Source organism: Nothobranchius furzeri, chromosome 1 (genome assembly GCF_043380555.1).
Source record: "Nothobranchius furzeri strain GRZ-AD chromosome 1, NfurGRZ-RIMD1, whole genome shotgun sequence".
NCBI classification, from domain to species: Eukaryota; Metazoa; Chordata; class Actinopteri; order Cyprinodontiformes; family Nothobranchiidae; genus Nothobranchius; species Nothobranchius furzeri.
In genome coordinates, this window is record NC_091741.1 from 91,679,712 (window position 1) to 91,702,914 (window position 23,203).

The 23,203-nt window shown below is 41.8% G+C and overlaps 1 protein-coding gene across 2 annotated transcripts; it reads left to right on the forward strand.

The window, feature by feature from the left end:
• Nucleotides 1-772: 772 nt before the first annotated feature.
• p2rx3a (purinergic receptor P2X, ligand-gated ion channel, 3a) lies at nt 773-20,608 on the forward strand. 2 transcript variants are annotated; one of them, XM_054739101.2, is made up of 12 exons: nt 773-1,084; nt 1,173-1,308; nt 1,406-1,477; nt 3,857-3,926; nt 4,707-4,803; nt 5,138-5,215; nt 5,313-5,445; nt 9,732-9,868; nt 9,940-10,033; nt 18,503-18,568; nt 18,652-18,729; nt 20,223-20,608. In XM_054739101.2, the coding sequence occupies exons 1-12, from the start codon at nt 963-965 to the stop codon at nt 20,235-20,237; spliced, it is 1,098 nt and encodes a 365-aa protein (XP_054595076.1). In that variant the 5' UTR covers nt 773-962; the 3' UTR covers nt 20,238-20,608. The 2 variants fall into 2 exon arrangements, with proteins under 2 accessions (XP_054595076.1, XP_054595075.1); XM_054739100.2 differs by having other exon boundaries at nt 796-1,084; nt 20,018-20,608.
• Nucleotides 20,609-23,203: the final 2,595 nt, after the last annotated feature.

The following is a 23,203-nucleotide window of genomic DNA, read 5'->3' on the forward strand; positions in this document are numbered from 1 at the left end:
TGGACAGATGGCTATTTCCTTCCCTATTTCTAGCTCTTATTTATAAGATATTGCCAATAAGCCATTTCAGCCATCTAAGTGACAAACTTGTGCAACAGGTTTTATATGAAATGTATTCCTAAATAATTTAAGATTATCACATGAAATGTGTAATGTTTCTTAGACAGCCCAACCTTCAGCACAACATCCCAAAAAAGGTTTCTGGTGCTAACCCCATAAAAATAATGATACAAAAGAAACAAAGATTAACAGTTGACTCAGAAAAATCATCTTAAACAGATCTTGAGAACGTTGTAAACATGTACAGGAAATAAAGACATTGTCTTTAAGCATTTACAAATGGTGAAGTGAATCTCATCATTAAAGGATGCAAACACAGACTGATGTATTTTCTGTATGACAGTGGTCAGCTCCAACATGCTTCCACATTTATTACAGAGGAGCTCTTTGAGATTAACCTAATAAAGCAGCCTGTTTCCTGAATTTTATTACATTTAGTATTGATCACTCAAGTCTTCTGAGTGTTTGTTTCTCTCAGAACCAGTCGCTGACACTTAACTAAAGGGTCAAAGTGATGAAAAACACGAGAAACCCATGAATGAATCTGCAAGAAACAAACAGATTTGTGGCTTATTGATTAGAGCTTCTGACTAAATGTTTACGGGGTTTTCTGAGGAGATTTGTGTGCGTTTTCACTTTAAACCAAGGGTGCAGAGAGATGAGATGGAGATCTGTGGTGGAGAAGGAAGGGAAGACACATCCTCCTCTGAGTTTTTGAATAAAGAAGGGGAGGTCCGACTTGTGTCAGTAACCAATAACAGAGGCCAGTGAGAGAGACGAGTGAGACAGAGAGCCACACCGAGGAGAGACAGGATGAAGATGTGACAACCTTTGAAGCAGTGAGGACGCTCTTGAATCTCTAAGTTGGACTTTTCTCTCCAATCTTTGTGAGAAAGGCTTCCATGATGGGTGTTATTGCTGGCTTCTTTTCCTACGAGACCAATAAATCTGTGGTGGTGAAGAGCTGGTCTGTGGGGATCATAAACCGGGTGGTACAGTTGGTCATCATCACGTATTTTGTCTGGTGGGTGGTCTGTTTTGTTCCATCAGGGTTCTGTCTTCTCAAGGAACCGGCTTGACTCGGCTGAACTCAACTCTCTGTGTCCCTCCAGCTATGTCTTCTTGTACGAAAAAGCTTACCAGGTGAGCGACACGGCCATCGAGTCGTCAGTCATCACCAAGGTCAAAGGTTTTGGTGAACTCAACAACAGAGTGATGGACGTGGCTGATTACATCTACCCGCCTCAGGTGAGGTTCTATGAAACACACGCTTCAGTCCAACTAAGAGCTGTTAGTGTATCTGTGTGTGAGGCTGGTGCACAGTGAGTGTTGTGCTGTGTTTCAGGGTGCAGGCGTCTTCTGCATCTTGACCAGAATCATAGTCACTGACAATCAGTTCCAAGGACGATGTCCAGAGGTGAGGGCTCTTTCAGATTGCTTTAAAGTTTTATTCATTGTGTAAAACAAAATGCAAAGACAGGTTGTTATGACTCTGCTGCCTTCTTAGAGATTCTCCTGTAAAACAAAAGTTACAACTTCCTAAATCATGGATTTCTGTAATTGTTGCTTTGCAAATCAACCTTATTTCAAAGGAATTCACGTAAGCAGGAAACAGCTGCTGATGTTTGTTTTAATGTGAAAATCTATATGTTGATGGTGAAATATAAGCAGTTGATTAACTTTATGTAAGATTTTTCTGTTTGCCATCATTTTAAATACATTTGCGTCCTTTCAGAAATAAAGAATAAACGAACGTTGCACACGTTGTAATGTACATGCAAAAGTAAGTAGGACGGCCTTCCTGGAAATCTGCTCTTGTGATCAGTCTGTAAGTGGTTTGGTTTAAAGAGCAGAATCCGTCGGCAAATAAACTCTGAGGGAAAAGTATCATGGAAAAAACTAATGTTATTTACAAAGAGGAGGGCAATGTATAGAGACTGGTTTAGGAACGTCCAAGGAAAGAGCTCAGTTTGCACACACACACACACACACACGCACGCACGCACGCACGCACACACACACACACACACACACACACACACACACACAGAATAAATATTTTCAAAGTTTTTTTGATGATCAGTAATTTGCAGACAGATAATTTTTGTCTCTACTTGAAAAAATGTAACAGTCTTGATGTCTTTTCATTTAATCTTATAGGCTTTTAAAACACTTGATCAAAGTTAAACCCAGGGGCACCCTGTGGGGAACGCTCCAGGAGTATGGGGTGGGTGGCTTTCTGTTAAGGGCCATTCAGTCTCCTTACCAAAGGAGCGTGAGTTTGGTCCGCATAGCCGGTAGTAAGTCTGACCTGTTCCCGGTGAGGGTTGGACTCTGTCAGGGCTGCCCTTTGTCACCGGTTCTGTTCATAACCTTTATGGACAGAATTTCTAGGCACAGCCGTGGTGTGGAGTGTGTCGAGTTTGGTGGCAGGAGAATCTCATCTCTGCTTTTTGCGGATGATGTGGTCCTCCTAGCTTCATCCAGCTCTGACCTTCAGCTCTTGCTGGGTAGGTTTGCGGCAGAGTGTGAAGCGGCTGGGATGAGGATCAGCACCTCCAAATCTCAGACCATGGTTCTCGACCTGGAAAGGGTGGCTTGCCAACTCCGGGTCGGGGGAGAGGTCCTACCTCAAGTGGAGGAGTTTAAGTATCTCGGGGTCTTGTTCACGAGTGAGGGTAGGAGGGATCGGGAGATCGACAGGAGGATTGGTTCAACGTCTGCAGTGATGCGGACGCTGAGCCGATCTGTCGTGGGGAAGAGGGAGCTGAGCCAGAAAGCCAGACTCTCGATTTACCGGTCGATCTACGTCCCAATCCTCACCTATGGTCATGAGCTTTGGGTAATGACCGAAAGAACGAGATCGCGGTTACAAGCGGCCGAAATGAGTTTCCTCCGTAGGGTGGCCGGGCTCAGCCTTAGAGATAGGGTGAGGAGCTCGGACATTCGGGAGGGACTCGGAGTAGAACCGCTGCTCCTCCGGATCAAAAGGAGTCAGTTGAGGTGGTTTGGGCATCTGGTCAGGATGCCTCCTGGACACCTCCCTGGGGAGGTGTTTCGGGCATGTCCTGCCGGCAGGAGGCCCTCGGGTCGACCCAGGACACGTTGGAGAGGTTACATCTCCAATCTGGTCCGGGAACGCCTTGGGGTCCTGCCGGAGGAGCTGGTGGAGAAGGCCGGGGAGAGGACGGTCTGGAGCTCCCTAGTTGGGATGCTGCCCCCGCAACCCGGACCCGGATAAGCAGAGGAAGATGACGAAGATGACAAAGTTAAAGTCCCATTAGTCGTCACACACTGGTGAAGTTACATCTCTGCATTTGACCCATCCTCGTAGGGAGTGGTGAGCTGCAGACACGGCAGCACTCGGGAACTATTTGGTGGTTTAACCCCCAAAAGCTAAGTGTCAAGCAGGGAGGCATTGTGCCCTATTTTGCAGTCTTTGGTATGACCCAACCAGGATTTGAACCCCGATCTCCCAGTCCCAGTCACCCCTAGGCCACTGAGTCGGTTGTTGGTTGAATTGATGTGATACACTCATGGTCTTTTTTGTTGTTTCGGCATATTTATGTTTTATGTGTATTATGTATTGTAATGTGCAGCACTGTCTAGGCATTGTTGTATATAAAGTTTTCCATGAGTGAAATGAGGTGATTGATGTAACTCAGTTAGTCTTTGAGCATCTGAACAGAAAACAACACTGTTTTAATAATTTTGTCTTGAAACTTTAACATTAATCACAAGGAAATTGAAACCATGAAAGACAGATGTGTTCACATGACATCTGTTTGTGTTTCAGGTTGGAAAAAGTTTTCTGTGTGAAACAGATGAAACCTGCACAGCTCACATTGGCTCTGTTGTTGCAAATGGTGAGTCTGACTGATCAACAAAACTAAAAAAAAACATCTCTGCCACTTGATACCTGATTTATTTTATTTGTGTGATGTTAATGTCATTAGAAACACCATGAATGTGTGAAATTTGAACTAAAGGTAAACATCATAATAAACCCTTTGGAGGAACCTTTGGAATAAACGGTTTAAATTCATTAAATAAAACACATAAAAAGGATTCATACAAAATTTGTAGCTCAAATTTTCAGATTTTAAATAAAATATTTTTGGGCATCTTAGATTTAAAATGCAAAGCTTCTTACTTTGAGGTTTGAAAATTAGAATATGACAAAAATAATAACTAAACCTAATTTAAATAGAAAAACTATTTAAACCAAAGCATCACAGTTTAACTCCAAACCACGCTGACTCCAAATGGTCCCTGAAATAAAATTGAGTCTTAAAACCATGAACTCCTCTGACCAGAGAACAACCATCATGGTGTTCATTGTCTTGTGCCTTGGTATGAAGCTAAAGCAGGAGTAGGGTAGAAATCACTACGGATGAAAACCAAAAGGGACCATTTTTTTATTGAAGTACAACATCTGACAAAAACAGATTCCACCAATCTAATTTGGAAAAGCATCCACTGGAAATCGTTGTTAACCAGTTTTGTTCTTTTTAAAGAAGTTTATTTATAGTTTTAGTCAGGTTTAGCATTTTATAATTTTAGATTTCTAGATGAAAATCTCAGCAGGAAATGGATGAAAAGATTAGTAGCTCTAATATTGACTTGATCCTCTTTTATTTTACAAGGTAAAATTACAGGTAACTGCTCCAGATCCTCAAATGAAACTGAAGGTCACTGTGAGATTGAAGGATGGTGTCCAGCAGAGAACGATGAAGTCACTAAGTAAGATCACACACACACACACACACACACACACACACACACACACACACACACACACACACACACACACACACACACACACACACACACACACACACACACACACACACACACACACACACACACACACGCGCACACATTCACATAAATACTGACACACACACACACACACACACACATACACACACGCACACATTCACATAAATACTGACACACACACACACACACACATACTCACAACCACACACACACGCACATACACATGCACACACGCAGTTATTTGTCCCAGCTCTGTTACAGAGAAGAGACAGTTGTGACACCCCTGTCCCTTTAGAGAGTCGATGTTGGAATTTAAAGACTTCACCATCTTCATCAAAAACAGCATTCGCTTCCCACTCTTCGATGTCACCAGGTGAGTCAATAACATATGCAGCATTTATATATTCTATAAAACAGCCTTTTTAAAATGTGGTGTAAGTTGTTGACTCCTAACATGTGTTCTGTTTCAGAGGAAATTTCCCGTCCACACTGAACATCACAAACTGTACCTTTGACAAAGATCTGGACCCGTCCTGTCCCATCTTTCGAGTGCAGGACATTTTGAGGGAAACTCAGCAGAACGCATCTGTTCTGGCAAAGAAGGTCTGATCTGTTTCCCTTCCCTCAAACACACTTTGTCACCCACAAAACAACGACCTAAAAAACAATAACAACATGTAGCATTACAGTGTTTTCTTGTGTAGAACGAGGACACGTCTCTGTTTCCAATTGCAGTATAAATTGTTCATAACTGCAATATATGTTACCGGAACGAATCAGACATGATGCAGAATTTGTCAGTATTTGATGTTGTTTATTTAAATTGAAAGTGAAATTGAAATCTTTATTTTGAACATGTTAAAAAAACACAAACAACAAAGCAAAAAAACAAAACAAAAACTAGAACTGCAAGCAGTTATCAACGGGTTCCAAGCCACCAGCGCCAGTCGCCCACCCGCCCCCGCCCTCAACTTCCCCACTCCTCACGCAGCCCCGCCCCAAAGACACGTTCTCCCGTCGGCGTCCCGTTCTATTTTTAGGGTGCAACAAGACTGTTTTTCAGCCCTCTTTCTGAGGTGGTCTGCTTCAGGCTGACCTGGGCCAACACTCCCCCTGCTGACTGCATATTCACACCTTCCACTAGAGCAAGCCTCTGATTGGTGGGTAGGATCAACCCACATGGGCTTATGGCATGCTCAATTCATTCTCATTCATTATCATGCTGATTACCTAGAACCTAAAAATGTCTCTGCCTGCATTCCTTGCATACCTAAGCAAGGATGTGTGGAATCCACCGGGCCAAGCTGGGGCCATCTGGAGCTATCCGGGCAGGGTCGACCAGGTACACATGGGAATGGCTCTAAAAGGTTGAAGGATCGATCCCAACTCTGTCCAGAACGTGACATAAGCTCCAGCCTACCCAGTTAACACAACCTGAAAATCTTAGCCTCTTACATGCAAACAATGATTTTTAGGAAATTTTTCAAATTTGAAATTTTAAATGATCATAAACCACACCCACTTTGATCAATCATTACCATATTGATATTGTAGTCTTACGACTCTATAACAATGACAACCACTAAGTTTCGTGCAGATCCATTTAGCCAGTTCAGCAGTATAATTTCTTCCTATTTATAGTGCCCTCTATTGTTGAATCAAGCTGAAAATCAAGATATCCACTTGAATTGAATGGTGGTTATGAATAGCTTTGAAAAATGTCAAAATCTTTTGAAGTTATGCTAAAAAAACAGTTTCATTCCCCCAAAAATATTTTAAAAAATCATATAAAAACAAATAAGCAAATTATCCAAAATCCCTTCACATCGTTTGGTCAGCCGCTCCTCCTCTTTTGTCAGGGAAAGTAGTGATGTGATTGTGTTGGACGGCCGGGAGGAGTTAACGAAAGTACGTTTGACTTACTATGCAAATTTCTACTAATTAGCATAAGTTTAAATTATTTTTTAAAATACTCATCTAAATTTGACTGAATCAAAGAAAATAATGGATGAGACCCTTTGTTTTTTTACGAATGTAATGGGGAGAAACATGCCATAAACATTTTTGGGGTACAACAGCGCCATCTATTGGAAAAAATTCTAAATTTTTTCTGTGATTGTAGATGTCACTATGACTGATTTGATTTGTAACTTTCTGTACAGAATATATATTTTTCATTAGTAAATGGGCGAAAACTTTTAAAGCCTATTTATAGCCTATAAGCCACGCCCACTTTTTAATCATTTTCGAAATGTAGCGTAAGGGTCCAATGATAAACATATCTGCCAAGTTTTGTGGGAATCTATCAAGCCATTTTGCTGAAACAAACTTTTTGAATCTTTAGCGCCCCCTATTGGTGAATCCAAACAAAATTGCGTAGGTAGGGTTTACCGCTCATACTTTGTAAGGGTCTAGAGTCTCATCATTTTATCTTGAAAATTGTTGAAGATATAATCAATTAGGACATGTGCTAGCTAGCGCACTGAATTTGACATGGTGTCATTAACCCAATTTTCAATAATTCCGCGTTTTTCTTCATCACAACAACTTCTCTTCCTCCATAGATCCTATGTTCAAAGGTTGAAGTTGATTTGACGAAAAATGACGAATAGGTGATTAAAACTAAGTTTTGCGTTTTTTGAGATCTAGCCAAAAATCTAGTTAGGCGGAAATGGGCGTGGCTGATACAAAAAAGATGCAGGATCATCCAAGGATCATGTCCATATAAAGTTTTTTGACTGTAGGGCCTATGGTTTGGGAGCTAGTAGCTCAAACGTATTCACCTCCGCAATAGCTAATATTTATATTTCTTATTTGTCCGGGAAAAAAGTTGGTACAGTATTAAAAGGGAAACAACTGCTAGTTTAATGGGTGAATGTAATCTCACGACAGTCAGAGCATATGCAGTATCGGGGTTTGTGCAATACAATTGATGTGTTTCCGTTATTGCTGTCTATGTTGTTCTCTGTGTCCACTTTCTTTGACATTTGTTTGTGTTTGTATAATGGGATGACAGTTTTTGTCTCAGTCACATGACTTGTAAATACTATCTCTGTATGTTTACACTACTTTGTGTCTAACATCAACCTGCCGGAGGGTCTGCAGATGGAAATTAGCCCAAGGCTATAATCTGGCATATTTACATTTATTGAAATGTTCATTAATATGTATTGACCCACTTCCTAAATAAATAAATAAATTAAAAAAAATAGCGCCACCTAGGTGACTCGGGGTCCAACTTTTCGAACCTGAGTAGCGGTCAGGATTTTCTATCAGACTGCCATATCAGATTTTTCCTGGCAATTTCAGGCTCTTGCCCCCATACAGTATTAGCGGAGAAGAATAATAATGAAAAAATCCGTAGAAAAACAATAGGGTTCCAATGCCCTTTGGGCTTGGAACCCTAAAAAAGTACAACAACGTAGAATTCAAAGAGACTAATAAGTACCTCAAAACAAACAGAAAAAGAAAACGAGCAGTCACCTTCATGTTCAAAAAGGAGCAGGAAGAAGCATAAGCTTATTTAATCTCACCCCTTTTCCATTATCTAGTAATAAATAGATATACCTACATATACACATACATATATGTTTCTATCTACATACATGCACATACACACCTATTCACAATTTCAGTAACCCCAGTAACACTTCATAGCCTACACAACCTACAGATACATATACACATGCCATCATACCCGTGCCCCCGCAAAAAAAAGAAAAGAAAAAAAAAGAAAAAAATTCTCAACAAGAACACCCTATCAAGTCTCTACCTCCTCCCTGTACCCTGCAAAAACCATATCCTTAAACCGCTTTTTAAGCTGCACCATGCTCGGACATTGCTTCATATCTTTACCTAGTCTGTTCCACAGCTTCACTCCACATACAGAGATGCAAAAACTTTTTAATGTTGTTCGGATACAAGGATGTTGTAAAATTAACTCCCCTCTCAAATTATATCCACGCTCCCTTATAGTAAACAGTTTTAGAATATTGTCAGGAAGCAATTTATTTATTGCTTTATACATAATATTTATTTTAATGTTTTTGCTCATTCCAAAATACAAGAATTTGTATACACACATCCACTGATACAGATACAATAGACTGACATGTCCTGGCATCCATTCATATTCTCGCCTCCTCCCAGCCTCTCATATTCCTCTTTCAGCCACGTCTCTATTTCTGACTAGGTCCATGTTTACAAACATATTCAGCAGTTGTCTCCTTTGGTGATGAAGTAGGAAGAGTAACACCTGTGTAGATGTTCATTTACAATGAGAATCAGCTGTGGCTGGTTAAACTGCATAATTGGATTTAAAATATGATTCAACTCTTGCTGTCGTATTCACTTTAGCCTTATGTTATTGTTTTGAACATAAGTTTAACTGTTTTGAAAACAGTATGTTAGCAAGTGCAAAATGCCCTGGTAGTACAAAGATATTCGGCAGTTGTTGCGTCTGAGTAAGAAAATAATTCTGGAAATTTATATAAGAGATGTACTCATTGAATGCATTTTGTGCCCAATCAGTGATAATTGATCCTCAGTTTAGCCCACATAGACTTCTGTTGTGCTCACTGTGTGAAGAGTTTTGCAAAAGTTACCACAGTATTGAGAAATGTGTCCTAGCGTCTGTAAAAAAAACTGTAATGTTGCAGTTGTTTCAAAGCTGATGCTGAAGGCTCCTCGTTAGGTTTCAGCTTGCAGCCTGTGCACTCTGAAACACTCGTTGTTCTGATACATCACTGCCAATGTCATGTAGAGCTGAGCCGAAATAAAGAGTAAACAAATGCTTTTTAATATTGTGTCAAATGAAGGACTCGTTACCATTACCTAGCCATAAAAGCAGATGGTTTTATTTAAACAAGTTTTTATTGTTTCTATTGCAGGGAGGAGAAATAGGGATAAACATCGAGTGGCAGTGCAACCTGGACCTAAACATCGACAGATGTGTTCCCAAGTACTCTTTCAGGAGACTGGATGCTCCGTTTGAAAACAATACCATCTCTAAAGGTTACAACTTCAGGTAGGCTACAGAAGCTTAATGATCCCATCTGTTTTAATGATTTAATCCCGTTCCTTTGGCTTTCATTCCAGATTTGCCAAATATTACAAAACAGAGAAAGGGACTGAGTTTCGGACTCTTCATAAGGCCTATGCAGTCCGTTTTGATGTCATGGTAACTGGCAAGGTGAGCAATATGGAATTTTGTCAATATTCGCAAAATAAAACCATTTAAAAATCAGATTTTTGTGTTAAATAAATTGTCATTTTGCATATAAAATGAATAAATTACCGTAAATCCTCTAATACAGGCCCGGGCCTGTATTTGACTCAAGCTCATCAAGCTCCAGGCCTTTATTGGAAGGAGGACCAGAATTAGAGGCAGGCCTCAATTTCTATTTGAGCAAAATGAACTAATGGTTCGCTGGAGTTTTTGACTATTAAAATTGCGCCCACAATTTCAAAGTTAAACACATTTCTTTTAACAACGGTAGTTTCTGCTTCAGCCCTCTCCCCCCTCCCCCTGCGCAGCGGCCGCAAACTCACTGATACGCCTGCAGCCTCTCAGAGTTCCTGCTGCTTTAAACATTAAAATAATTATTTAATTTTCTGTTCCTCACTTCTGATCACCTTCAATGGTGTCTGTTTGTTGCAACCACCAGGTACAAAAAATAACTTGTTTTTATTTGACTATTTTTCTGTCCTGTCTGTTTATTATCTTCCTTCATCTCCTCTCAGTCCTAAAGAAAAACTGCTACCTGGGTTCATATATATTCACATTATGAGTTACCTTTGAACTGCAGTTCTAAAAGATCTACCGACCGCAAAAACAGCGGAGTGCTCGCCGGCCACATCAGTTAGGTGCGTCACCGAGGACAAAACAGGTGATGCGCCCCGATCCACAGCAGCGAAAAGCATCAGGCACAAATAAAAGAATAAAAAAAAAACATAAAAGGAAATGAGCCGACATGAGCTATCGCGTGTTAAATTAGTTTTTGAGGTGGCGACACCTGATTTGATCATGTTACTGTGGCCGTGCTCAGGACGCAGATGTCTGGAGCGCGTCAACAATCAGAGCTTTGCATGCGCAAGCTGGTTAAGGTTACGATGGGGGTGAGGGGAAGGTTAAATTGCAAGAGGGTAAACGTCACAATGTGGTTAAATGTCCGTTTTACAGCGGGTGTCAGTACCGACGCTCTGGCACAGAGAGTCATCTCCCGACGCGCAGGAGCTTGTCACCTGCTGACAGCAGGCTGCTGTCTTTTCCGAGGACTGCATCTTGCCGGTCATTATCACGTGACAGCGACTAGTCGATGACGGACATAAAAAGTCACTACAGAGCAGTGAAGTCGACTAGTGACTAGTTCATACAACCCCTACTGCTCCCCAGAGTGTTCTGCAGCATAATCAGCACGTTCTCTTTGAACTTGATATCAAATTTTCGCCTCCTCTTCATCTCCGCACGGTTAAAGTTACCCTTGCGGTCTGTCACTGGCAAATCAAAAGTGAGACAGATGACACAACCGCCCCCCGTACTTGCTTGTTACCACATTCCACCCGGCCACAATAAAAAACCGGCCATTATTCACCTCCGCCGACTCTGACACCGGCCAAAATATGATACCCTGCAGTTAATTAAATACAGGCTAATATTAAAGGATTTATGGTATTGTAGTTTAGTTTTTTACAATTAAGCAATGAAGCAATTTCACAAAACATTGCACTGAGTGGTGTTTCTATTTTTAATGATAACAGAGGATGTGGAGTATTAGATCAGAATTGGGTTTTTTATACAGAATAACTGACATAAAGGTGCTAACTCATGCCTGCTGTCATATTAATTCTCTAAGTAACTTTGATTTATGTTGAGGAGTGAGAGTTCATATTTCTGTTGAAGCCTTTTTACCAAATCAAGCTGAATTTTGAATATCATATGACACGTGACGAAGTAACATGGCAAGGTCTATTCTGGGGTTATGGAGAGGAGGGTCCATCAGATTGTTGAACCTCATATTCAGGAGGAACAATGTGGTTTTCATCCTGGCCGTGGAACACTGGACCAGCTCTATACCCTTATGGGATCCTAGAGAGTGTGTGGGAGTTTGCCCAATCAATCTACGTACATGTGTTTTGTGGATTTGGAGAGGGCATTCGACCGCATCCCTCGGGGGGGAAGGGGGCTGTGGGGGGTGCTCCAGGAGTACGGGGTGCAAGGCCCTCTGATAAAGGTGGCAAGATGGCGCCAGTGTTTTTGGCCGTCCGTCTCTTATTGTTTTTAGTGATATTTTTTAACTTTCTTTCCCCGATAATTGCAATTTTTATGTATGATCGCTCCACTCTTTTGGAAATACGGTTGGCAATGTGCCTTTCTCCACCTGCCATGAAGGATTTCCATCACACCTCTTGCAAGCTGCTCCCCGGACCTCCTCTCTACCTGTGCCGGATGCCGTGTCGCTTCCGTGGTTGGAAGCGTCGCCGTCGCGGCTGTCAAGCCGGGCGACTGGTGAAGCTTAGAGGTCTTCTGGCCCGCTCACCTGCCTCCTTCAGGATTTCTGTCGGCGTGGGGCCCAGTCTGTGTTCCTCTTGGCGTTCCCTGGATCAGGCAGTTCCATGTCTGATCCCGTTGGAGTTGCCCGGGGATCTGGCGGGCCCACAGATCCGCTCTGTGCCAATGGTGCTGCGCCGTCATGGAATCTGCCCAGCAAACCTTCTCCTAGTGCCTACGTCATCGACAGTCTGTTCCACGGCTCGGAATGTACGTCAAGACTCGACCTCTGTCAGCTTTGCTCTTATAAACGCAAGATCCATCAGAAACAAAACTTTTATACTAAGGGATCTTTTCCGTGATCGAGCGCTGGACTTTCTCTGCGTCGTGGAATCCTGGATGCCCCGGGTGAGTCAGCTGTTCTAGCGGAGGCTCTCCCCCCTGCATGCTCATTCATAAACTCTCCAAGACAATGCGGCCGTGGAGGAGGCCTTTTAACTATTTTTAAATCTTCATTTACCTCTAACCCTTTTTCTCCTTCCACCGAAATTACCTCCTTTGAACTGAGTGCTTTTGAACTGGCAATTTCTGCCCCCCTCCTCTGTGTGTTAATTTACGCCCCCCCCCCCCCCCCCCCCCCCCCCCCCAGATACAATAAGAACTTCATAACTGACTTCTCTGCTCTCCTAGCTGAGATTTTCACTCGATATCAACGTGTTCTCATTCTTGGAGACTTTAATATTCACATCTGCTGTCTGGAAAAACCATTTGTCACAGATTTTATTAGTCTAATTGATGCTTTTGGTTTGACCCAGTCTGTAAATGCTCCAACTCATGTGCACTCACATACTCTCGACCTTGTGCTCTCATCTGGCCTGTTGGTAAATGGTCTATCTCTGTTAGAAGTCTGCTGGTCTGACCATATGCTTATTTCTTTTGATATTTTTTTGCCTGTTAACAATCATTCACTCTGTCCGTCATGTTCTGGGCCCTTTGTTGTTTTGCCTTTACCTCCTTCCACTCAGCTTAATCCTAAAAAAACATTCCGTTCAATATCATTTATATGCTGATGACTGCCAGCTTTACATGTCGGTGAAACCCCAGCAATCAATCCAGCCTCTTCTAGATTGCCTACGAGACGTGAAATGTTGGCTGGCCTCAAATTTCCTGCATCTCAACGATTCCAAGACTGAACTTATCCTTTTTAATCCGGTCAGATCTAGCCCATTCCAAACCCCAGATCTTTCATCTGTTTCTCAAAATCTAAAAACCATTGTGGCAAACCTGGGTGTAAGGATGGATTCATCTCTTAGGATGGACGCCCACCGTGAAATCCTGTTTTTTCCAACCCCGCCGTCTGTCCAAATTGAGCAGTTTTATCTAGGAAAAATTTGGAATCAGTTGTTCATGCTTTTATCACATCTAGGCTCGACTATTCGAACGCAATATTGCTGGGTGTCAATAAGTCAACCCTTGCCAGACTTCAACTTGTCCAAAACGCAGCGGCTAGATTCCTCACACGTACTGACAGGCGCCAGCACATAACTCCGGTTCTAAATTCCCTTCATTGGCTGCCCATCACTTTCAGGGTCCAATATAAAATATTGCTTTTTGTCTTCAAATCCCTCCATGGTCTTGCCCCCGTGTACCTCTCTGATCTTCTTGCGACTTATACTCCCGGTCGCACACTCAGGTCCTCTAGCCTGTTGCTCCTCAAGGTTCCAAAAGTGTGTTATAAATCATGCGGACAAAGAGCTTTCTCTGTTGCCGGTCCTAAAATGCGGAACGAACTTCCAGCCGCAGTTCGACTGGCATCTTCCTTGGCAGTTTTTAAGTCTAGACTAAAGACACACTATTTTACCCTTGCTTTTAACAGTTAGCTGTTATTTTGGTTTTTACTACTCTTATTTTATCATTCATTGTAATGGTTTTTATCGGAACTATTGTGAGGTTTTTATCTGAGCTTTTTTATTGGCTTGTTTCTTATCTGTTAACTACATTTTATTGCTCTGTTTTATGTTTTTATCTCTGTTATTGTGTGACTGTTCAGCACTTTGGTCGGCCGTATGGCTGTGTTTTTAAAGTGCTATATAAATAAAGGTGGTATGGTATGGTATGGTAAAGGCTTTTAGGTCTCCATATGACCGGTGTCAGAGCTTGGTCCACATTGCCGACAGTAAGTCGGCTCTGTGAAAGTTGGACCCCGCCTAGGCTGCCCTTTGTCACCAATTTTGTTCATAACTTTTGTGGACAGGATTTCGAGGTGCAGCCAAGGTGTTGAGGAGATCTGTTTAGGTGCCCTGAGGATCAAGTCTCTGCTTTTTGCAGATGATGTGGTCCTGTTGACTTAATCAGAACGTGATCTCCAGCTTTTGCTGGAGCGGTTCGCAGCCGAGTGTGAAGCAGCTGGGATAAGAATCTGCTCCTCTAAATCCGAGACCATGGTCTTGAATCGGAAAAGGGTAGAATGCCTTCTCCGGGTCAGGTATGAGGTTGTGCCTTAAGTGGAGGAGTTTAAGTATCTTGGGGTCTTGTTCACGAGTGAGGGAAAGATGGAGAGCAAGATTGATATGCGGATTGGTGCTGCATCTGCAGTGATGCGGGCGTTATATCGGTCTGTTGTGGTGAAGAGAGATCTGAGCTGCTGCTGCTCCTCCACGTCAAAAGGAGCCCATTGAGGTGGCTCAAACATCTGGTCAGGATGCCTCCTGAACATTTCCCTGGTGAGGTTTTCCAGGCACGTCTAACTGGGTGAAGACCTAAAGGAAGACGCAGGACACGCTTTAGTGACTGGTCTCTTGGCTGGCCAGGGAACGCCTTGGGATTCCCCTGAGTGTCATGTTGGGTTGAAGTTTTTTGACCCACGACATGCAGAATCACACACAGGCAGAAGGTAAGTAAAAATTATTTATTCAAGTTGGATGAGTGATGCAGATGTAGATCGGGATTCGGGAGGTTCTGATGAAGTTCTGAAGTAGAAAACCAGAGTGAGTAGTTGCAGGACAACGGGCACAAAAGGTAATGAGAGTTTGTTTTACGGTTTCCTGGTAGTTAGGGAGAGTTTGAGAGGAGGGCAGGTCAAGGCTGGCTGAGTTGGTCGGGTGAGAGGCAGAGGAAATGGCTGGGAGCTGAGCACCGGAGTCCAGGGTGTACTGATGGCAGGTGGGGGTTGGAGAGCAGGCGGTCAAGGGCGAGCGAGGGGCTGGTGAGCAGGATTGATCCGGTGAGTCTTTTGGTTGATGGTGGAAGTTGGCAGATGAATGGAAGGTACCTGAGGAGGTCGGAGGTAACAGGGCAGATTAACACGATTGAAGCGAGGTAAACAGGAGATAACACAAGACAGGCAAGATTCTGGCGAGAATACTACCCAATACTGAGTAATCATCCGGCGCTGATGTGTTGTCCCGACACTCCTTAAATCCCCTGACCACTGATGAGAAGATCAACAGCAGCTGCTCTCCGGACACACCCACCTGCACACAGAGAAACTCAACACAAAACAGGTGTTAGCTTAGCACAGACCATGACACTGAGGAGCTGGCCCAAGTGGTTGGGGAGAGGGAAGTCTGGGCTCCTCCCCAGAGGAGGAAAATGGGCAGTTTGCTTTTTCCTTCCATATTTCTGGCTCTTAAAAGCTCTGGCTCTGGACTTAAGCTGCTGCCCCTGTTGACATGGTTTGGGGAATGCATTTAACCCAAGACATGCAGAATCACACACTCACAGATCTTATGGTAAAAAAAAATCTTTATTTTAAAACGGGAACTGAAGGTGCACTGGAAAAGCCCAGTGGAGATCGAGAATGGGAGCGCAGCGTCTGAGGAGGGGAGAGCAGATACAGGTGAGTCCATGAAGGTAAGTCTAAACTTGGTGGGTGCAGAGAATAGACTTACTGGGAGTAGGGGAGCGTTGGAATGAGGGAGGGTAGGTTGGGTGCCGGGGTGAATCCAAGTGGGGTGTCCAGGAGAGGGAGCGAGAGGAGAGCAGGAGAGCGGGCCAGCCGGGAGAAATGGAGAACGGTGAGAGCTGCGTCCAGAAACCCTATGGGGCACAGGTGAGTAATCCTGAGGAGTCACAGAAATCCAAAAATGTAATCCAGAGGAGTCGCAGAAAACCAGAGATGTAATCTAGAGAAGTCACAGAAGTCCAAAAACGTTCCAAAACCTGGTAACGGGTAAGCACAGGGAAAAGACCGCAAATGACACCAGCGACCCGACTCCGGATAAGCAGCTGAAGATGGATGGATGGATGATGTGACAAAGTTAAATTCTGTTTTCCTGCATTTTACTCGGTTTTTGGTGAGAAAAGCTCCTTTTCAGTTGTAGCGTAGATAATCTACATACTAGAATTAACGCTGTTTGCTATCAGCTTTGTTAGATTCTGAGGAAGATCAAACAAGTTAGCAAATGAAGCTTATCATATATAAATATCCAGGATATTTATATAATCAATAGAAGTTCATACACCTACGGGCTTGGTCTATATTTAATCCAAAGATTAATATTTAATTTAAGAGATTTAATTAATAGCAAAAGTTTATTTATTAAACAGAAGACTTAATGGAATCTTTGCTTATTCAATAACCATATATACACCTGTCACGGTGTAGGAGGTGGAGACGGCGGACCATGTGTGGCAGAGCTGAACGGAGGAAAAATGCAGGCTTCAGTAAAAGTAAAAATGATTTAATGGCAGGATGGGATGAACAGGAACACCAGCAAACAACAATGAACTGACTAAGGACAGGGGCAAAACAGGTGGTTTAAATACAGAGGGCTAATTAGGGAAACATGGGCAGGTAAACGAGGGACAGGTGAGAACAATAAGGGCAATCATGGCAGGAGAGGAACACAGTCAGGCGGGCAGGGGCAGATCGTGACAACACCATTCTGTGTTTTATTTCAAAAAAGAGTCAGGTTTAAAAAGTTAAGAATGTATTACTAACAATTTAGAAATGACAATTTGTAACAGCTTTGATATTAAAACTTGGTATTAAAAGCAAACCTGTGCCTGAATGGAAACTAAAATGGAATGCATATGTTGGATGCGTGGATGGATCTCAGAAGATTTCTTTCAGAGAGAGAAGCGTGTTCTGGGTGGAAAAAGTTGTTTTGCAGCTAAATGAGTTGTTTCTTAGAGAGAACAGCATCGGACGCAATCTGTGTTCTACCTCACCCAGTTAGATGACACTCTGTGTGGATCTGGAGGTCAAAGGGAGGATGTTGTCAGCCTCTGGGTACCCGGTCCGGTAGGGGAGACCCGAGTGGTACCGACTCTCTGGTCCAAAAGTTGTCGCAGGGTACACAGGTGTGCATCTGGCTTAACTCTGAAGGTGTTTTGCGTCAGCTGGTTACAGGTGGCTTTTATTTGGAGCGACTCTATCGGTGTGACAGAACAGCTTAGTGAGGCTTCGGGCGGCCGACCCTCGTCCTCTGGTACTCTCGTCGCCACGAGAGTATCTGGTTGGTTCAAGAACTGAAGTTGAACTGAGGAGTTTTTGGTTTTAACAAAACCTCAGAACACGCCCTCTCAGCGTCAGAAAGCTTGTTGTTATGGAGCAAAGACGTGTGAGGTAGTTACCTTTACTCTGAATTCAGTTCTGCATGATGTGTACACGTGCAAATGGCCTTCATCTTGGGACGGAGCAGCAGACAGATAGAAGCAGTCAGATTAAAGATGGTGTTCAGCAGACTTTATGTCTGCTGTGATGGATAATCTGTGGGACAGAAGTTCAGCCAGGACAGCGTGACCTAGCTGGGGAAGTTTGACCTTTGGGTCACAAAATGAGGCCATTCATGTTGCTACACAGTTTTTAATTAGACTCCTAAAGATTTCTTTAGGTGTTTCTGTTCCTATTAAATAACAGTTCATAGTTTGTTCAGAAGCTAAACTGAATTTAAAAGAGGTAATACTGGGCATCATTGCAGTGTTAGTAGCTGACAGCAGGCTGCTATGATTATGAGTTTTAACTGTCCTTATTCCTCACAGCCCCGCCACAAGATTTAAACGTCACAGCGACACATTTCTGCTGCTGAACTCTGCTCAAAGGGTTACCCTAAGCTTCAAAGCTCTCACAGAAAGACAACAAATAGTTCTGTGTAAAGCCTTGTGCTTTTACCATGCTGATTTTTATATTTGATAATTGTTCTCTTTTATCCTGCTCGTGTCTTCCAGGCAAGAAAGTTCAGCTTGATCCCGACAGTGATCAACGTGGTTGCTGCTTTAACCTCCATTGGGATGGTATTCGGCCTCTAAACGGACACTAAAACTGAGCCTTCTGTGTTGTTTTTATGTCTTTTAATCCGTCTTCTCTGTGTTGACAGGGTACAGTGGTCTGTGATGTCATCTTATTAAACTTCCTGCGAGGAGCAGAGCAGTATAAAGCTAAGAAGTTTGAAGAAGTATTTGGTTTTCATTCTCACTCTGTCTTTATGCATCCATGTATCTATGTATGTATGTTTGTACATAAGTACGTATGTATATATGTATTTATTTATATGTATGTATGTATGTATGTATGTTTGTACGTATGCATGTATTTATTTATATGTTTGTCTGTTTGTACATATGTATGTATGTATGTCTGCATATACGTATCTACGTATTTATGTGCATATGTATCTATGTACATACTTATGCATATAAGTACATATATATATATATATATATATATATATATATATATATATATATATATATATATATATATATATTTATTTATTGAGTTCCAGAGTGTCCATCACAGGGGCACTCTGGAACTCTCTCCCCCTGAGCCTGAGATCAGTGGACTCCTTTAAAAAACAGCTGAAGACTCACTTGTTCAAGCTGGCTTTTGTATGACCTTCTTCACCACTCTCTCTTTATTCTGCTCTCCCCACCTATTCCACCTTCCTCAGGATCCACTGATTTCCCCCTTATCTATTCACTCTCTCTCTTTCTTAACATTTTTTTAATCACAATCGTCTATTTTTTGCTTATTTAAATATATTTTAAACCATTTTCTAAATTCTTTTTTCTATTCTTACATTTTTTGTTTTTGTGAAGCGCCTCGTGATTTTTATCTTGAGTGGCGCTATAGAAATGATATTTTCTTCTTCTTCTTCTATACACACACACACACACACACACACACACATTCATATATATATATATATATATATATATATATATATATATATTTATTTATTGAGTTCCAGAGTGTCCATCACAGGGGCACTCTGGAACTCTCTCCCCCTGAGCCTGAGATCAGTGGACTCCTTTAAAAAACAGCTGAAGACTCACTTGTTCAAGCTGGCTTTTGTATGACCTTCACCACTCTCTCTTTATTCTGCTCTCCCCACCTATTCCACCTTCCTCAGGATCCACTGATTTCCCCCTTATCTATTCACTCTCTCTCTTTCTTAACATTTTTTTAATCACAATCGTCTATTTTTTGCTTATTTAAATATATTTTAAACCATTTTCTAAATTCTTTTTTCTATTCTTACATTTTTTGTTTTTGTGAAGCGCCTCATGATTTTTATCTTGAGTGGCGCTATAGAAATGATATTTTCTTCTTCTTCTTCTATACACACACACACACACACACACACACACATTCATATATATATATATATATATATACACACACACACACATATATGTGTGTGTGTGTAAGTGTGTGTGTTTCTAATACTTTTGTCCGTCAAGGTGTCGGAGGACCAGATAAGAGACTCCATCACTCCCAGTCCAGGGAGCCAGCTGTCCCTCAAACCAGGAATAAAGAGCTGCTATGACTCTGGAGCCATTTCCCTCTCCACCTCTGACTGACAACAGCAATCAAAAGAAAATTTGGACTCTTTTCATTTTCTCGTTCACTTACTGCCTTGATTAGCAACTTTTATTGTTCCTCCAGATGGGAGAATCCTGATGTCAACTTTAGGCAGCTCAAGGAGGTGGGAAACAGGACAAGAACATTGCTGTCATCTTCCCAGGATAAAGCCAACAACAGAAGCTCTGGCTTACATCTTTCTATTAGAAGCAAACTGGAACTTCTCAGCAAGCAACACTGGAGAACGATTTCTCCTTTAGACGAACATTAACTCTGTTAAAAAACCCACAACATTAGTTACACCATGGAGCTCCATGGTAAGCAGAGCAAGAGCACGGCTCCTCCTCACGAACATAATAAATCCTCATTCATAATAAAGTATACACATGTAAACAAGTTGTTTTAATTACACTCACTGTACAGTCTTTTCACTGTAACAGTTGATCAGGTAATAAAAACGATTGATCTCATCCTGGGTTCATCATTTAAGGTGTTTTTAATAAGAAATGACAAATGTTCTCATTTTAAAAGTGTGTGTGTGTGTGTGTGTGTGTGTGTGTGTGTGTGTGTGTGTGTGTGTGTGTGTGTGTGTGTGTGTGTGGACATGAATGGCCTCATTTGTGACCCAAAGGTCACACTTCCTCAGCTGGGTCAAGCTGTCCTGGCTGCACTTCTATCTGCAGATTATCCATCACAGGAGAGTGAACGTCGGTCTACCGCCCCTTTTATCTGACTGGTGTTCCATCTGCAAGACGAAGGACACCAAGATTTAAAAGAATCATTTTTAATAAACTCTTCACTGTCTATTACGATGTTCATAAATAATCATCAAGGTTCATTGTAAATATATTTAATTACTGAAATGAATTATTATTCTTTGGTTAATTATTATTATTTATGATAATCAGTAATGTTTAACAGTGACAAGAAGATCATCTGCACTTATACACAATCATACAGGACACAGTAAATCAGGTTAAGGTTAACTGCACTCACATGTCCATGACAACCCAGAACTTTCTGTCTCTGAGAGGGCGTGTTCCGAGGTATGTTAAATCTACACGTCAAAATCTAATTCGTTAGAATAAGATTACCGGCTGTCTCTTAAAACCTAACTCCTCAGTTCAAGTTCAGTTCTTGAGCTCACCAAATTCTCTCCGTGGCAACGAGAGTCCAGAGGATCGAGTCGGCCGTTCAAAACCTCTACCAAAGCTTTCTGTCACGCTGATAGAACTGCTTCAACAGAAACGCCATCTGCAGCAAAGCCGACGCTACGAGATTCCTTAAGAATCAGCTCAGACGCAAACCAATTCCACACCTGTTTGCCTGCAGCAGCTATAGGACCAGAGAGTCGGTACCACTGGTCTTCCCTACCGGACCGAGTACCCAGAGGCTGATCAACATCCTCCCTTGACCTCCGGATCTGAACAGAGGTCGTCTGAACGGTGAGGTAGAACACAAGATTGCGTCTGAATGCCTCTTTTATTAAGAAATAATTTAGCTTAACTGCAAACCAAATTCTTTCACCCAGAACGCGTTTTTCTCTCTCTAAGATAGAACCTTCTGAGACCTACACATTCAAACACACACACACTTCATTTTTAGTTTCATCCAGACACAGATTGCTTTAATGCCAAAGCCTTTTATGAATTGTTTTTTGAATGGTCATCTTTAAATTGTTAGTAATAAATTCTTAACTTTTTAAACCTGACTCTTCTTTGAAATAAAACACAGAGTGGTGCATTTGGTCATTGAATGAGCAAAGATCTCTTTAGAGCTTCTGAATTAATAAACTTTTGCTATTAATTTAAATCTCTTAAATTAAATATTAATCTTTTCATTAAATATAGACCAAGCCAGTTGGTGTATGAACTTCTATGCCAATTCGTTTGATCTTTCTCAGGATTTAACAAAGCTGAGTAGCAACGGCGTTAACTTCTAGTTATTTGGATTAACAACGCTACGTGTGTGTGTGTGTGTGTGTGTGTGTGTGTGTGTGTGTGTGTGTGTGTGTGTGTGTGTGTGTGTGAGAGTGTGTGTGTGTGTGTGTGTGTGTGTGTGTGTGTGTGTGTGTGTGTGTGTGTGTGTGTGTGTGGTTTGTAAATGGGCACTTCTGGGTCATCATGAGAAGTTTACTATGCACTAATGGACTGATGTGTTTTCTCTTTTAGCCTTCAGAATGACTGCTGGATTGTTTTCTGTTTATTTCTTTAATTTATTTCCATCATTTCATCTCACAATTTTATATTTATATTTGGGGCGACGGTGGCAGAGGAGTTAAGTGGCATAAAAAAATTAACTGAAGAGCCTTTTAATGGTCCTGGATGTGATTTGAGAAGAAATCTCACAGGCAAAAAACATCAGAGGAGGTGAAGTTAGCCACAAGAATCGATTCACTAACTTAATAACAAATAAATCAATATGATGCATGTAATGGAAGTGACAGCTGTACTCTGTTTTTCTAAATTAAGAAGCTCGTCTAGTGAACTCTGATTCTGACCATTCAAACTAATAAATTAGTTTCTTAATTCATTGTTAAATATTCTTGAATTTTCTAATGATTTCAGGTGTAGCGTTATGGATATGCGATTTTCTGCCCTTAACAGCTGCCCTTTGACACAGTGACAGTGTGCATAAATTGCCAAGGTCATGCGCTTGCTTCTGATGTTTACATTCTAGCAAAGAAGACAGAAGAAGGACGAAGAACGCTTTTCATTAGTTAATCAAAGAACTTTATTTCTAATAAAGCTAATCAAAACAACTGTTGGTCAATAATAATCAGGTGACTGGTCTGTGAAATCACAATGTTATGATTTATGTGTTTTAATGAATAACAGGACTAACTGAGCTAGACATCCTGATCCACATAAGATGAACACATGACACATTGTTCACTCATCCAATCAGAACTTCCGTTCTGTTGCGGGGCAGAGTTCTGTGGTGTTTAGTTAATCTGTTCACTCCGATTCGCTAAGAATCATAAACAATTGGGTTTAATGAAACAGAACAACGCCATTTTAGGTCAGTCCCAACAAAGCATTCAACGTAGTTCAACTTGGTTCGAC

Excerpts from the sequence above, each read along its gene's own strand:
- p2rx3a (XM_054739100.2), top strand. The coding sequence starts at position 963 with ATGATGGGTGTTATTGCTGGCTTCTTTTCCTACGAGACCAATAAATCT. Across the intron at positions 4,804-5,137 it reads GAGAACGATGAAGTCACTAA|AGAGTCGATGTTGGAATTTA; the intron begins GTAAGATCACAC and ends CTGTCCCTTTAG. Across the intron at positions 10,034-18,502 it reads ATGTCATGGTAACTGGCAAG|GCAAGAAAGTTCAGCTTGAT; the intron begins GTGAGCAATATG and ends CGTGTCTTCCAG.